The sequence below is a fragment of the Panthera leo genome, chromosome B3 (assembly GCF_018350215.1).
Source record: "Panthera leo isolate Ple1 chromosome B3, P.leo_Ple1_pat1.1, whole genome shotgun sequence".
In the NCBI taxonomy this organism is placed as follows: domain Eukaryota; kingdom Metazoa; phylum Chordata; class Mammalia; order Carnivora; family Felidae; genus Panthera; species Panthera leo.
In genome coordinates, this window is record NC_056684.1 from 71,644,653 (window position 1) to 71,659,107 (window position 14,455).

A 14,455-nucleotide genomic window follows, 5' to 3' on the forward strand; every position below is an offset into this window, starting at 1 on the left:
CCTCTTTCTCCACATCCTTACCAACATCTGTTGTTGCCTGAGTTGTTAATGTTAGCCATTCTGACTGGTGTGAGGTGATATCTCATTGTGGTTTTAATTTGTATTTTCCTGATGATGAGTGATGTTGAGCATTTTTTCATGTGTTGGTTGGCCATCTGGATGTCTTCTTTGGAGAAGTGTCTATACATGTCTTTTGCCCATTTCTTCACTGGATTATTTGTTTTTTGGGTGTTGAGTTTGAAAAGTTCTTTATAGATTTTAGATATGAATCCTTTATGCAATATGTCATTTGCAAATATCTTCTCCCATTCCATTGGTTGCCTTTTAGTTTTGCTGATTGTTTCCTTTGCTGTGCAGAAGTTTTTATTTTGAGGAGGTCTCAATAGTTCACTTTTGCTTTTGTTTCCCTTGCCTCTGGAGTTTTGTTGAGTAAGAAGTTGCTGTGGCCGAGGTGAAGGAGGTTCTTGCCTGCTTTCTCCAAGGATTTTGATAGCTTCCTGTCTTACATTTAGGTCTTTCGTCCATTTTGAGTTTATTTTTGTGTATGGTGTAAGAAAGTGGTCCAGGTTCATTCTTCTGCATGTCACTGTCCAGTTTTCCGAGCACCAGTTGCTGAAGAGACTGTCTTTATTCCATTGGATATTCTTTCTTGCTTTGTCAACAATTAGTTGGCCATATGTTTGTGGGTCCATTTATGGGTTCTCTATTCTGTTCCATTGGTCTGAGTGTCTGTTTTTGTGCCAGTACCATACTGTCTTGATGATTACAGCTTTGTAATACATCTTGAAGTCCGGGATTGTGATGCCTCCTGCTTTGGTTTTCTTTTTCAAGATTACATTGGCTATTTGGGGTCTTTTCTGGTTTCATACAAATGTTGGTATTGTTTGTTCTAGCTCTGTGAAGAATGCTGGTGTTATTTTGATAGGGATTACATTGAATATGTAGAGTGCTTTGGGTAGTATTGACATTTTAAAAATATTTGTTCTTCCTATCTAGGAGCATGAAGTATTTTTCCATTTTTTTGTGTCTTCAATTTCTTTCATAAGCTTTCTATAGTTTTCAGTGTATAGATTTTTCACCTCTATGGTTAGATTTATTCCTAGGTATTCTATGGCTTTTGGTGCAACTGTAAATGGGATTGATTCCTTGATTTCTCTTTCTGTTGCTTCATTGTTGGTGTATAGGAATGCAACCGATTTCTGTGCATTGATTTTATATCCTGCAACTTCGCTGAATCCATGGATCAGTTCTAGTAGCTTTTTGGTGGAATCATTTGGGATTTCCATATAGAGTAACATGTCATCTGCGAACAGTGAAAATTTGACCTCCTCCTGGCCTATTTGGATGCCTTTTATTTCTTTGTGTTGTCTGTTGAGGCTAAGACTTCCAGCATTATGTTGAATAACAGTGGTGAGAGTGGACATCCCCGTCTTGTTCCTGACCTTGGGGGGAAAGCTCTCAGTTTTTGCCCATTGATAGCGTTGGGTCTTTCATAAATGGCTTTTATGATCTTGAAGTATGATCCTTCTATCCCTAGTTTCTTGAGGGTTTTTATCAAGAAAAGATAGTGTGTTTGTCAAATGCTTTCTCTGCATCTATTGAGAGGATCATGTGGTTCTTGTCCTTTCTTTTATTGATGTGATGAATCACATTGATTGTTTTGCAGATATTGAACCAGCCCTGCATCCTAGGTATAAATCCCACTTGGTCGTGGTGAATTATTATTTTAATGTGTTTTTGGATCTGGTTGGCTAGTATCTTGTTGAGGATTTTGCGTCCATGTTCATCAGGGAAATTGGTCTATAGTTCTCCTTTTTAGTGTCGTCTTTGTCTAGTTATGGAATCAAGGTAATGCTAGCTTCATAGAAAGAGTTTGGAAGTTTTCCTTCCATTTCTATTTTTTGGAAGTGCTTCAAGAGAATAGGTGTTAACTCTTCCTTAAATGTTTGGTAGAATTCCCCTGGAAAGCCATCTGGCCCTGGAGAATCTTTTTGGGAGATTTTTGATTCCCAGTTTGATTTCTTTACTGGTTATGGGTCTGTTAAAATTTTCTATTTCTTCCTGTTTCAGGTTTGGTAGTTTATATATGTCTAGGAATTTGTCCATTTCTTTCAGATTGCTCATTTTATTGGGCATATAATTGCTCATAATATTCTCTTATTATTGTTTTTATTTCTGCTGTGTAGGTTGTGATCTTTCCTCTTTCATTCTTGATTTTATTTATTTGGGTCCTTTCCTTTCCCTTTTTGATCAAACTGGCTAGTGGTTTATCAATTTTGTTGATTCTTTCAAAGAATCAGCTTTTGGTTTCATTGATCTGTTCTACTGGGTTTTTTGTTTTGTTTTGTTTTGATTTCTGCTCTAATCTTTATTATTTCCCATTTTCTGCTGGTTTGGGGTTTATTTGCTGTTCTTTTTCCAACTCTTTAAGGTGTAAGGTTAGGTTGTGTATCTGAGACCTTTCTTCCTTCTTTAGAAAGGCCTGGATTGCTATATACTTCCCTCTTATGACTACCTTTGGTGTATTTCAAAGGTTTTGGGCTGTGGTGTTATCATTTTCATTGGCTTCCATGTACTTTTTAATTTCCTCTTTAACTTCTTGGTTAGCCCATTCATTCTTTAGTAGAATGTTCTTTAGTCTCCAAGTATTTGTTACATTTCCAAATTTTTTCTTGTGGTTGATCTTGAGTTTCATAGTGTTGTGGTCTGAAAATATTCACAGTATGATCTCAATCTTTTTGTATTTGTTGAAGGCTAATTTGTGTCCCAGTATGTGATCTATTCTGGAGAATGTACCATGTGCACTGGAGAAAAATATGTGTTCCACTGCTTTAGGATGAAATGTTCTGAATATATCTGTTAAGTCCATCTGGTCCAGTGTGTCATTCAAAGTCATTGTTTCCTTGTTGATTTTCTGTTTAGATGGTTTGCCCATTGTTGTAAGTGGGGTGTTGAAGTTCCCTACTGTTATGGTATTATCAATGAGTTTCTTTATGTTAGTGATTAATTGATTTATATATTTGGGTGTTTCACATTTGGAGCATAAATGTTTACAATTGTTAGATCTTCTTGGTGGATAGACCCCTTGATTATGATGTAATGCCCTTCTTCATCTCTTGTTACAGTCTTTATTTTAAAGTCTAGATTGACTGATATATGTATGGCTACTCTGGCTTTCTTTTGTCGACCATTAGCATCATAGATGCTTCTCCACCCCCTTACTTTCAATCTGAAGGTGTCGTTAGGTCTAAACTTGGTCTCTTGTAAACAGCATATAGTTGGGTCTTGTTTTCTTATCCATCCTGTTACCCTATGTCTTTTGATTGGAGCATTTAGTCCATTGACATTTAGAGTGAGTACTGAAAGATATGAATTTATTGCCATTATGTTTCTTGTAGAGTTGGAGTTCCTCAGGGTTTTCTCTGGTACTTTCTAGTCTTTGTTTCTTTTGGTCTTTTTTTTTTCTTTTCTCCCCTCAGAGATTTCCCCTTAAAATTTCTTGCAGGGCTGGTTTAGTGGTCACAAACTCCTTTAATTTTTGTTTGTCTGGGAAACTTTTAATCTCTCCTTCTATTTTGAATGGCAGCCTTACTGGATAAAGAATTCTTGGCTGCATATTTTTCTGAGTCAGCACATTGAATATATCCTGCCACTCCTTTCTGTCCTGCCAAGTTTCTGTGGATAGGTCTGCTGCAAACTTGATCTGTCTTCCCTTGTAGGTTAAGGACTTTCTTTCCCTTGCTGCTTTCATGATTCTCTCCTTGCCAGAGTATTTTGTGAATTTGACTATGATATGCCTTGTTGATGGTTGGTTTTTGTTGAATCTAATGGGAGTCCTCTGTGCTTCCTGGATTTTGATGTCTGTGTCTTTCCCCAGGTTAGGAAAGTTTTCCACTATGATTTGCTCACATAACCCTTCTACCCTTTTTTCTTCTCTTCATCTACTGGGACCCCCTATGATTCTGATATTGTTCCTTTTTAATGAGTCACTGATTTCTCTGATTCTTAAATCATGCTCTTTTGCCTTAGTCCTCCTCTTTTTTTTCTGCTTCATTATTCTCCGTAACTTTGTCGTCTATATTGCTGATTCTCTGCTCTGCCTCATCCATCCTTGCCGCTGCAGCATCCATCTGTGATTGCAGCTTAGTTATAGCATTTTTTATTTCATCCTGACTAGCTTTTACTTCTTTTATCTCCTCAGAAGGGGATTCTAATCTATTTTCGATCCCAGCTCGTATTCTTATTATCATGATTCTAAATTTTGTTCAGACATCTTGCTTGTATCTGTGTTGATTAAGTCCCTGGCTGTTGTTTCTTCCTGCTCTTTCTTTTGGGGTGAATTCCTTCATTTCATCATTTTGAAGGAAGAAAAGGAATTAATAAGGTAAAAAAATTAGAAACAACACACACACACACACACACAAATCAAATAAAATGATTCTAGATCCTAGGTGTGTTTTGGTCTGGGTGTTGAAAGGAGCTTGATAGATTAAAGAAAAAGGAATTTAAAAAAAGGAAAACTTTTGAAAATTTGAAAAAAGGAATACAAAGAAATAGAATAAAATGAAATGATGGAAGGAAAATAGAATTTGAAAAATTTACAAAAAAAGTAAAAACTATAGTAGAAAAAATTTAAAGAAAAATATAAAAAAAAATTTTTTAAATGTTTGTTTATTTTTGACAGAGAGAGAGACAGAGCATGAGCAAGGGAGGGTCAGGGAGAGAGGGAGACACAGAATCCAAAGCAGGCTCCAGGCTCCAAGCTGTCAGCACAGAGCCTGACGTGGGGCTTGAACTTACAAACTGTGAGATTGTGACCTGAGCCAAAGTCAGACGCTCAACCGACTGAGCCACCCCGGTGCCCCTAAGGAAAAATATTTTTAATAAAAATCAAAAACAGAAATAAATATTTTCTCTTTCTGCATTAAAGAAAAAGAAAAGAAATGAAAAAGAAAAACAAAAAACAAAAATTGAATAGACAGACCAGCGAACAGACTTAAATACGATTGAAATTACATTGTTTTCCCCTAGAAGTCAAACTATGAAGCACTTTATAGTCTGTAAATGAAGCAGGCGGAGAGACGTGTTCCGAAGAGAGGTTGGCCCAGTTGGGTTGGGCTTAGTGTAACAGCTCCATTCTCCACTAGATGGCGCTGCTTAGCTTACTGGGGCGGATTGTTGCGGTGCTTGTAGGTGCGTATGCGCATGCGCGGGAGTGGTCAAAATGGCGTCACCCAACTACCCCGTCTCTAGTATTTGAACTCCGTTCTCCCCGACCAGCAATCGCACACCTGTCCTTTGTCTCCGGCTTTCGTCCACTCCCCGCTTTTACACTGTCCATGACCAAGCCGTCAGGTTGCTAGGCAGCACCTCGCTCCTGAGTTTTATCTCAGATGCGGCTGTGTTTCCCGACCCCTCACTTCTGAGGGACTGCGGTTTTAACCCGTTCTGCCCCTCTGTAGAAGGGTGTCAACGAGCAATGGCCAGTGCCGGCTGCACCCAGGAACATTTATGGGACTGTGCTGCTGCTGATGCCCAGAGGCTGAGGCTGGACTCCAGCCCGCCCCAGAAAAAGTTCACGCGATCGTGTAGCAGCAGCATTTCAGGGATTATGGAAAATCACAACACGCATCTGGCGCCAGGCTTCACCGCCAACGACCTTGTTCCAGCACCGGTGAATGTGGTTGTTCTCCCAGACCCCCTGGGGCCTTTTCGTGTGGGGGGCCACACATCTACCAGATGTCCTCCAAGCAGGGGAACCGCCTCTCCCCATGTGGCCTGAAGACCATTGGACTTCACTCTGCTCCTGGGGATTCGCCCTTCCCACCAGAGCACCACCAGGTATTGAGCTGTGGAGTTTCAGGCTCTGCACTCCCCGTTTATAGAGTCTTAATGGAACTTAAACCCTCTCCTTTCTCCTTTCTCCCTTTTCGGTCCCTGCGGCTGTTTCCACTTTTCCACTTTCTCTCCAGCTGATTTTGAGGGAGGTGATTTTCCTGTAATCTCCCTGGCGTCTCCATCCTCGATCTGCATGCAAAAACAGCCCCCTGCCCCTGCAGCTTCTCTCCAGTTCACCTCTCTGCGCTGCATACCTGCTGATTTCTGTGGTTCAGGTTGTGCAGATTGTTGTGTTAATCCTCATATCAGTTCTCTAGGTGTTCAGGATGGTTTAGTGTTGATCTGGGTGTATTTCATGGATGCAAGACACACACACACACACACACACACACACACACACAACTTCCATGCTGTTCTGCCATCTGGGCTCTGGACTAGGTTTTAAAACAGATACATTGTTAGGGGAACCTGGGTGGCTGAGTTGGTTAAGCATTCAACTTAGGCTCAGGTCATAATCTCATGGTTCATGAGTTCAAGCCTCACATCAGGCTCTGTGCTGACAACTTGGATTCTAGAGCCTGCTTCAGATTCTATGTCTCCTGCTCTCTCTGCCCCTCCCCCACTTGTGCTCTGTCTGTCTCTCTCTAAAATAAATAAGCATTTAAAACAATCCATACATGTTGTTAAATGAAAAAATCTGGATGCTGAGCACCGGGTATACAATATTATCATTTTTGAGTGTGTGTTGGGGGTGTGATTTCCCAGAGATGCATAGAATATTTCTGGATGGGTTTGCATGAAACAGGTAAGAGGAGCTGGCCCCTCCTTCTCCCCATTGCCCCCAGAATAGGCTCTGAGGCTGACAGCATGGAGCCTCTTGGGATTCTCTCTCTGCCCCTCCCATGCTTATGCTCTCTTTTTCTTGAAGTAAATAAACTTTAAAAAATACTAGATATAAGTTACATAGATAAGCAAAGATATGAGGTCTCTGGATAGGGAGAAATTATGAACAAAGTCATAAAGCATTAATAAAAGACACTAAAGAAACCTAATAAGTACAAGGATAAAGCATGTTCATAAAAAAATTCAGTATCCTAAAGATGTGAATTCTCCCAAACAAATCTATACATTTAGTACAACTGGAATTCGTACAATCTATACATTTGGGGCTCCTGGGTGGCTAAGTCGGTTAAGTGTCTGACTTCAGCTTAGGTCATGATGTCACAGCTCATGGGTTCGAGCCCTGCGTGGGGCTCTGTGCTGACAGCTTAGAGCCTGGAGCCTGTTTCAGATTCTGTGTCTCCCTCTCTCTTTGCCCCTCCCCCACTCACATTCTGTCTCTGTCTCTCAAAACTAAAACATTAAAAAAAAAGTCAGTTTTTACAAAGAGGAGATGGTAAAGGAGGGGAGGAGTCAAAGTCTTCAACTTAGTTAAGGAGAGATTTATTATGAGGAATATAAACATCAGTTTCTAATAATAAAGTACTCACACATGGAAATATGAGTGAAGCATCTGAACAAAGTCATGACTAAGTCTTGCCAGTGGTCCAATTATGCAACAAGCTGACACCCTCAGCTGTGTTTAGTCTCTATGATATCAACAATTCTTTGTGTGGAAGGTAGATGCAGAAGCACCGGCTGACCAGAGTGTATGCCGGTCATTCATAGCAGGGAGTGAGCAAATGTGCACAGGTTGGCACCACAACTCCCAACTGGTAAAGTTCCCTTGGCTTGCTTGCTTGCTTTTTTTTTTTTTTGAGAGAGAGAGAGAGAGAGAGAGAGCAGGTGAGTGAGCGGCAGAGAGAGAGAATCCCACAAGAGCCAGAGAGAGAAAGAGAAAGAGAAGTGGGGCTCACCAGAAGCAGGGTGCTTGATGTGGAACCTGGACTCACAAACCATGAGACCATGACCTGAGCCAAAGTCAGATGCTTATTAGCTGAGCCACCTAGACTCCCTCCCTTGGCTTTCTAAAGGTATGTGGGAAAGAGAGAAAGAGACAGGAAGGGAGGGAGGGAGGAAGGAAGGAAGGGAGGAGGGAAGAAAGGAAGGAAGGAAAGAAAGAAGGAAGGAAGGATGTGGTAATGAGTTGAGAAGATCATTCCATTATTTTCCTGCCCCAAACCTTTCTTAAAGCTTCCTTCACATCTTTGTTTCTCAAAGAATAAATAAGGGGGTTCAACATTGGGATTACCACTGTGTAGATCACGGCCACCATGCGGTCTTGAGTCAAGGAGTAGCTGGACCTGGGGCGCAGGTACATAAAAAGTGTTGTGCCATAGAAGAGGCACACAGCAGTGAGGTGGGAAGCACAGGTGGAAAAGGCCTTGAACCTGTACTGGGCTGAGTTCATTCTCAGGATGGTGATGAGGATTAGGAGGTAGGAGACCAAGATGGTGAGGGTGCAGCTCAAAAGGTTGAAACCAGCAAAAATGAAAAGCAAGATCTCACACAGCGAGGTGTCCACACAAGACAGAGACAAGATAGGTGGTCCATCACAGAAGAAGTGAGTGACCACATGGGCACCACAGAATTTCAGACTAAAGATACAGCTTGTGTGGATAAGAGAATTGAGAAATCCTGCACTGTAGGAGCCCACAATGAGAGACAGGCAGATCTCAGGAGACATAGTGAGTGGGTAGAGTAGGGGGTTACAAATAGCAGCATAGCGGTCATAGGCCATGGCAGCAATGAGATAGCACTCGCTGGTGGCAAAACCTGCATAGAAGAACATCTGAGCCATGCAGCCAAAATAGGAAATCACCTTCCTCTTGGCCAAGAAGTTCACCAGGGTCTGAGGGACAACCGTGGAGGAGTAACAGAAGTCCAAGAAGGAGAGGCTCTTCAGGAGAGAGTACATAGGTGTATGCAGAGGGGTGCTCATGTGAATCAGAAGGAACATGATCAGATTTCCCAGCAGAGTGATGGTGTACATGCCCAGGAATACCATGAAGAGCAACCTCTGGAGTTGGGGGTCCCTGGTGAGGCCCAAGAGCTCAAACTCAATCTCTTGGCTCAGGTTTGCCCCTTCCATATTTCTCCAGTGCCCTGGTGTGTAAAGAGGGGACCACCAGAAATGATGTGGAACCCTCAGGGGCTCTCACTGGATTTAGTTCTGCTTTGGCTAAGTACAGCCTTCTGAAGACTGGTCTCACTGAAAAAGTCCTTTGTAGCTGGAACTCGGTCATAGAGAGGGTCTTCTCCACTTGGTTGATTGGATAGTCTGTAAGCATTACTAGAGCAGCAATGAAAAATAGAAAAGCAACATATACCATTTGGTCTCTCAGCGACCTTAAGAAGTTCTCAATAATGAAGCAGTTACTTACCAAATATTTGTTGACAGTCTTCCATATGCTTAGCTCTGTGTTCTTCTTGTCAGCAATACAAAAGTGTCTGACTTTAGGGAGCTTATATTCTAGAGATAGTATATTTTGTGTTAAAGCACTCAGGCTCTGGCATCAGACTGCCAAGTTTCCATGCTGGGACCTCACCACTAACTAGCTGTGTAACCTTGGGAATGTTACTTAACCTCTCTGATTTCAGTTTTCTCATCTGTAAAATAGGGATAATGGCACTAATCTTAAAAGACTGTTGAAAGAATCCAATGAACTAATCCATGCAAAGGCACTTGAACAAAGCCTGGCAGGCTAAGAAAGTTCAAAGAACGTTAGCTTTGATTATTCTCACAAGAGAGACAGACCTAGCACATAACTAAATATGATAAATAAAATGAAACAATGACAAAATTTGGCAAGCAACCCACCACCAAACAATACAAGACAGAGACACTTGTACTAAGCAGGAGTGACTGAACAGGCCTTCAGAGGATCCTGAATATTCTAGGGGAGTTAGGGGTGATTTCTTGGCTCAGCTATAAAATTGCCTCTGTGAACTTGGCACAAGCCAAACCCTACTGTGAGTTCTAACAGTGATGAGGGTTGGGGATGTGGAGACATGGGGATGATGTAGGGCTCTGAAGAGCAAACTGAGACTTTGTTCTTGGGAGCATCCTTTACAAAGTCACCAGTCATTGCCAGGAAACAGGTTCATCCTGGACTGAGAAGCCATTGGAGCCAGAGGGGAAGGAACAGCTCTGTAAAGCTCTGTAAATAAAATGCCTTTCCTACTCAGAGAATGAACGAGGCCATGGATGCACTACCTAAATAAACACCATACTATTTTCCCCTCCATTGGCTGCTCTGCCACCATGTTCCTGAATTACCTTTGGGTTCTGGAGTCAGTTAAGTCATTTAAGAGCTCTATGGTCTTAGGTGAGGACACTCAGCTGTGAAGACTTTGAAGCCAGATGTAATTGGGTAAGACAGAAAAGTGCGTAAGTGAGCCCCCTCCTCCTGCCCTGAGGAGTGTATGTGAATGACACCATGGAAGATATTAGGAGGATTCGGGAGAGGAGAGCTGAATTCAGCAGGCAAAGATTCTAGTTTATCCCACTAGCAAAGTTCCCAGAATCATCAAACTACCAGGGCAGGAGAAGATTCTAAACATATGAACAACTAACTTTGACTGTCAAGTAGGTAATGAAGGCACTGTGGCCATTGATAGAGTACTGTGAATGGTGACAAGAAAGCATTGTAATGCCCAAAGAGGTCACACACTCTACTAAAGCTGGGATGCTCAAAATATAAGAGGGCAAATTTGAACACAGAGCATTGGTAACTTCTTTTAAAGCACATGGAGCATAACTCCGTGATTGATTTGATGTCACTGAGGTGTAACATTCAGCCATTCTTAACCCAATAGCTGCTAGTTTGTAATACACCGCATTATTTCAAGGATGTGCGCAGCCCTAGATTTGGGTTGCAAATGTCACTGGCTCCATTGGTTTCAAAGCCAACCCAGCTTCAAGGCAAATTACAAGGACTTCAGAGAAGTGAGTAAAAATCTCAGGATGGAATAACTTACAGGAACTTCAAGGAAGTAGAGAAGTGGTTGTTAAGAGTGGAATAGGACTTCTTGAGATCCAGCTTTGCATCTTTCCTCAATAGACTGTTTCAGTGTGGGTAACTGGTCAAGTATCCCTGATTCTCTGATTAAAAGGATGGACAAAAGCTAAGTCAAGTAGGAATGTGACCAATTATCAGGAGAGCATAGATGAGGTCCAGAGGTGGGATGGGATGGGGTAGGGTGGTAGGTAATACAAGGGATAGCTGATCAGAGGCTCCAGGTTTGTTACTCGCTTTAAGTCCACTCTCTCTCTTCCCCTCTGCTTTCCCCTCTTATCTCTCTTCTCCACTCTGCACTAAATTCAAAATTACTCTGAACATAGAGAGTACACCAAGCGAGGGATTGTGAAGAAATTGACATCTCTGACAGTTTTTCAAAGGATGCTGGAATACCCTCTATTTCTGTTGGCTACAGTTTGTACCTGTGAATGAAAACTAGGAAGAAAACTTAAGGATGGTCTTATCATATGGAAATAGGCTGGGGAGGGGAGTGTCTAGGAGTGAGAACCAATACCTTGGGCCTGTAGGTGAGGGAGGAGTAGGCAAGAGGCTTTATTTACTCTTGCCTCTTTGCCCTCCTCCCTGGGATAGCAGCAGAGCAGGAGCACAGATAGAGAAAAGGCTGCCAAAGGAAGCAGCTAGTGGGTCTCTTTGAGCAATGATGATCCCAAACAGTGGTTCTTAAACATTAAGCTGCCCTTCCCAAGGTTCACTGGAGGAGCTTGCTATATGTGCAGATCCAGGTCCCAACCTCAGAAAATTTGATCCTGTGGGCCCAAATCTGGTGATTCTGAAACAGGTGATCTCTGAACCACACTTCAAGAAACACTAAACCATGGGATGCCTGCAGGAACAGACAGATCCTCCTGAGCCACATATAAATATCCTTTTCTAACCTACTGGAATCCTCTGTGTCCTGGAAAATCAGCCCGTGGGTAGGATAGTTGTCTTGGTCATTTTCTTCCTAAATGTGTATCAATAGTCATCAATTTCCAGAAATCGAAGTATTACCTGATGATAATCAAACACCAGAAGAATTTCCTCCTTCAAAGTTGCTTGACATGTTCTTAAGCAAATACTTTATTTCAAGTAAAGCATATGACTTGATGGCAAAGCTGTTATTGCTCTGGGGGTCAGAACACAAGTCTTCAGTAGAAAAACCATAAAGACAAAACCAGATTTACTGGGTACATAGACTGAATCTGGAGATCAGAGATGCTACTGAATTTAACCTCTCACGTGGTGATGGGAGGAAGACAGCCCTGTTCCCCAAGGCATCCCCTCAACTGATGCTGTCCTGAGGAGAGATATCCCTTCCCCTGGGCAGCCTAGTAGCTCACAGCTGGGGAGGATGATGTGTTCACCGATGAGGGTTTAGGAGGCAGCTGAGGAAGTGAGAATAATTGGCCCCAGGTAGACCCATTAATGTGTTGGCAAAGTTAGTAACCTCTCCAAGAGCCTCTATCCTGAGGAATAATAAGGTGATTGGGAAACTGGGAATGGAGAGAATGGATCCACACGAGATCCCTACCAATATGTTCATCATTAGCCCCCAAAGACTGTTCTCTATTGACCCTAAACTTAACTCTTATGTAATTATTATCTGTACTTCCAGTACAGTGGAAGACGAAGTATTCTTGGTGTTCTTGTATGCCATTTTACCAATGTACACTGTAACCTAGACTATGGCTGAGGACCTTCCTGCCCAAGATCATAGTAAAATTAAAGATGTATACTAGTTTCCAAATATTTGGGGATTTTCCAGGGATCTTCCCATTATTGATTTCTAATTTAGTAGCATGTGGTCAAAGAACATACTTTGTATAACTTGAATGCCTGTGAATTTATTGTGACTCATTTTATGGCCCAGAATATGTTCCATCTTGGTGAACACTCCATGTTCACTTGAAAAGAATGTATATTCTGCTGTTCTTGGGTAGAGTGTTCTATAATAATCAGGTCAGCTTACTTGATAGAGTTGTTCAAGTCTACTATATCCTTTCGGATTTTCTGCCTACTTGTTCAGTCAAGGATTGAAACGGGAGTATATTGAAATCTCTAACTATAATTGTGAGTTTGTTTATTTTTCCTTATTGTTCTTTACTTTTGCTTCAGATATTTTGAAGTTTCTTTATTAGGTAAATAAACATTTAAGATTGTTATGTCCTCTTGATAAATTTACCCACTTATTATAAAATTACTTTCTTTGTGCCTGCTGATACTTTTTGCTGTGAAATACACTTTTTCTGATAGAAAAACTGTCACTACAGTTTTGATTACTACTAGAATGGTATATCTTTTTCATTATCTTTACTCTTTTTATTTGCAACTTTTCTGTGCCATTATATTTGCAGAATTTCCCCAAGCAGACCTGAAATCTGGGTCTTTCTAGGATGATGATATGCCTGGAAAACTGATTTCAGATGTACCTTGTCACACAGTAAACATTCAGGAATGTTTTCAGGCTTTACCAGAAAAGCTGGTATGGACTAGGCAAAAATCAAACAAACCCCCTCAAAGGCAACTTTGTGAAGAATGGGGTAAGATCCTCACCCCAATCAGATGCTATCATAGGTAGCTGAATACCTTAATGGAGACCTGAAAGCCAGGGATACTTGTCCCATTGATAGAGTGCTTCTGTGTCTTCTCTATGCAGGTATCATTCAATTCATTTCTCATATCCTTTATTTATGGTTAAGGAAGTTGTGTCCTTTATTTGAGTCTGTTGGCTTGTCACTCATTAAAATCATTTTGAGAACCAACACTCAAAGTTTTAGGTGTGGCCTTTGTAAACATCATATATCTGGAATTTTTTCTTTTAGCCATTCAGAGTATCTCTGTCTTTATGTTGCTGAGATTGGGGGGTTTTGGTTTTTGGCTTTTTTTTTTTTTTTTTTTTTTAGTTTTGGGGGCTTTTTGATATACATTGAATTTATTTTTACATCTCACCTTGATTTTTCTATTTATCATACTTTTTCCTATTTGCTTCCCTCTCCCATTCTCTGACCTTATTTTTATTTCCTTTTGGGTTAACTTTTATTTAGTTTTTTAAGGTTTATTTTTATGTTTGAGAAAGAGAGAGAGCATGCATGCAAGTGAGGGAGGAGCAGAGAGAGTAGGGGGCAGAGGATCTGAAGCAGGATCCACACTGACAGCAGGAAGCCCAATGCAAGACTCTAACTCACAAACTGAGATCATGACCTGAGCCAAAGTCAGACTTTCAACTGAATGAGTCCCAAGTGCCCCTCTTTGTTTTTCAGTGTACTTTTCCCCCTTCCACTGATTCTTCTCTTTCTATTAGTAGCTATCCTTAAGTATTTAACAATAATATTTAGCAGTCTATCAGATATGCTTAAACCCATGAGTTTATAATGATATGTAAGTAAATTGGTTGATCACTGGGTTAGTTACCTATTGCCATACAACAAATTCTCCCCCAACTTAGTTAAATCAATAAATTTATTTTATGCTACTTGGGAGTGATATACTGTAATTTCCACAATATCCTATTGGTTACACAGGTTGGCCCTATTCACTGTGGGAGTGGACAACACAGAGGTATCAATACCAGGACGTGAAAATCTTTGGGGCCATCTTGAAGACTGGCTATCACAGTCTGCCCTCTGGCCCTCAATGATTCATGTCCACCTTACATG

General features: G+C 41.1%; 1 protein-coding gene across 1 annotated transcript; it reads right to left on the bottom strand.

Moving 5' to 3' along the window:
• Nucleotides 1-7,877: 7,877 nt before the first annotated feature.
• Nucleotides 7,878-8,884, bottom strand: LOC122221267 (olfactory receptor 5AU1). The gene has a single exon (XM_042940586.1). It carries the CDS (start codon nucleotides 8,867-8,869, stop codon nucleotides 7,934-7,936), a length of 936 nt encoding a protein of 311 aa, XP_042796520.1. The 5' UTR covers nucleotides 8,870-8,884; the 3' UTR covers nucleotides 7,878-7,933.
• Between the last annotated feature and the right edge of the window lie 5,571 nt (nucleotides 8,885-14,455).

Coding starts and splice junctions, on each gene's coding strand:
- LOC122221267 (XM_042940586.1), bottom strand. CDS start 8,869: ATGGAAGGGGCAAACCTGAGCCAAGAGATTGAGTTTGAGCTCTTGGGC.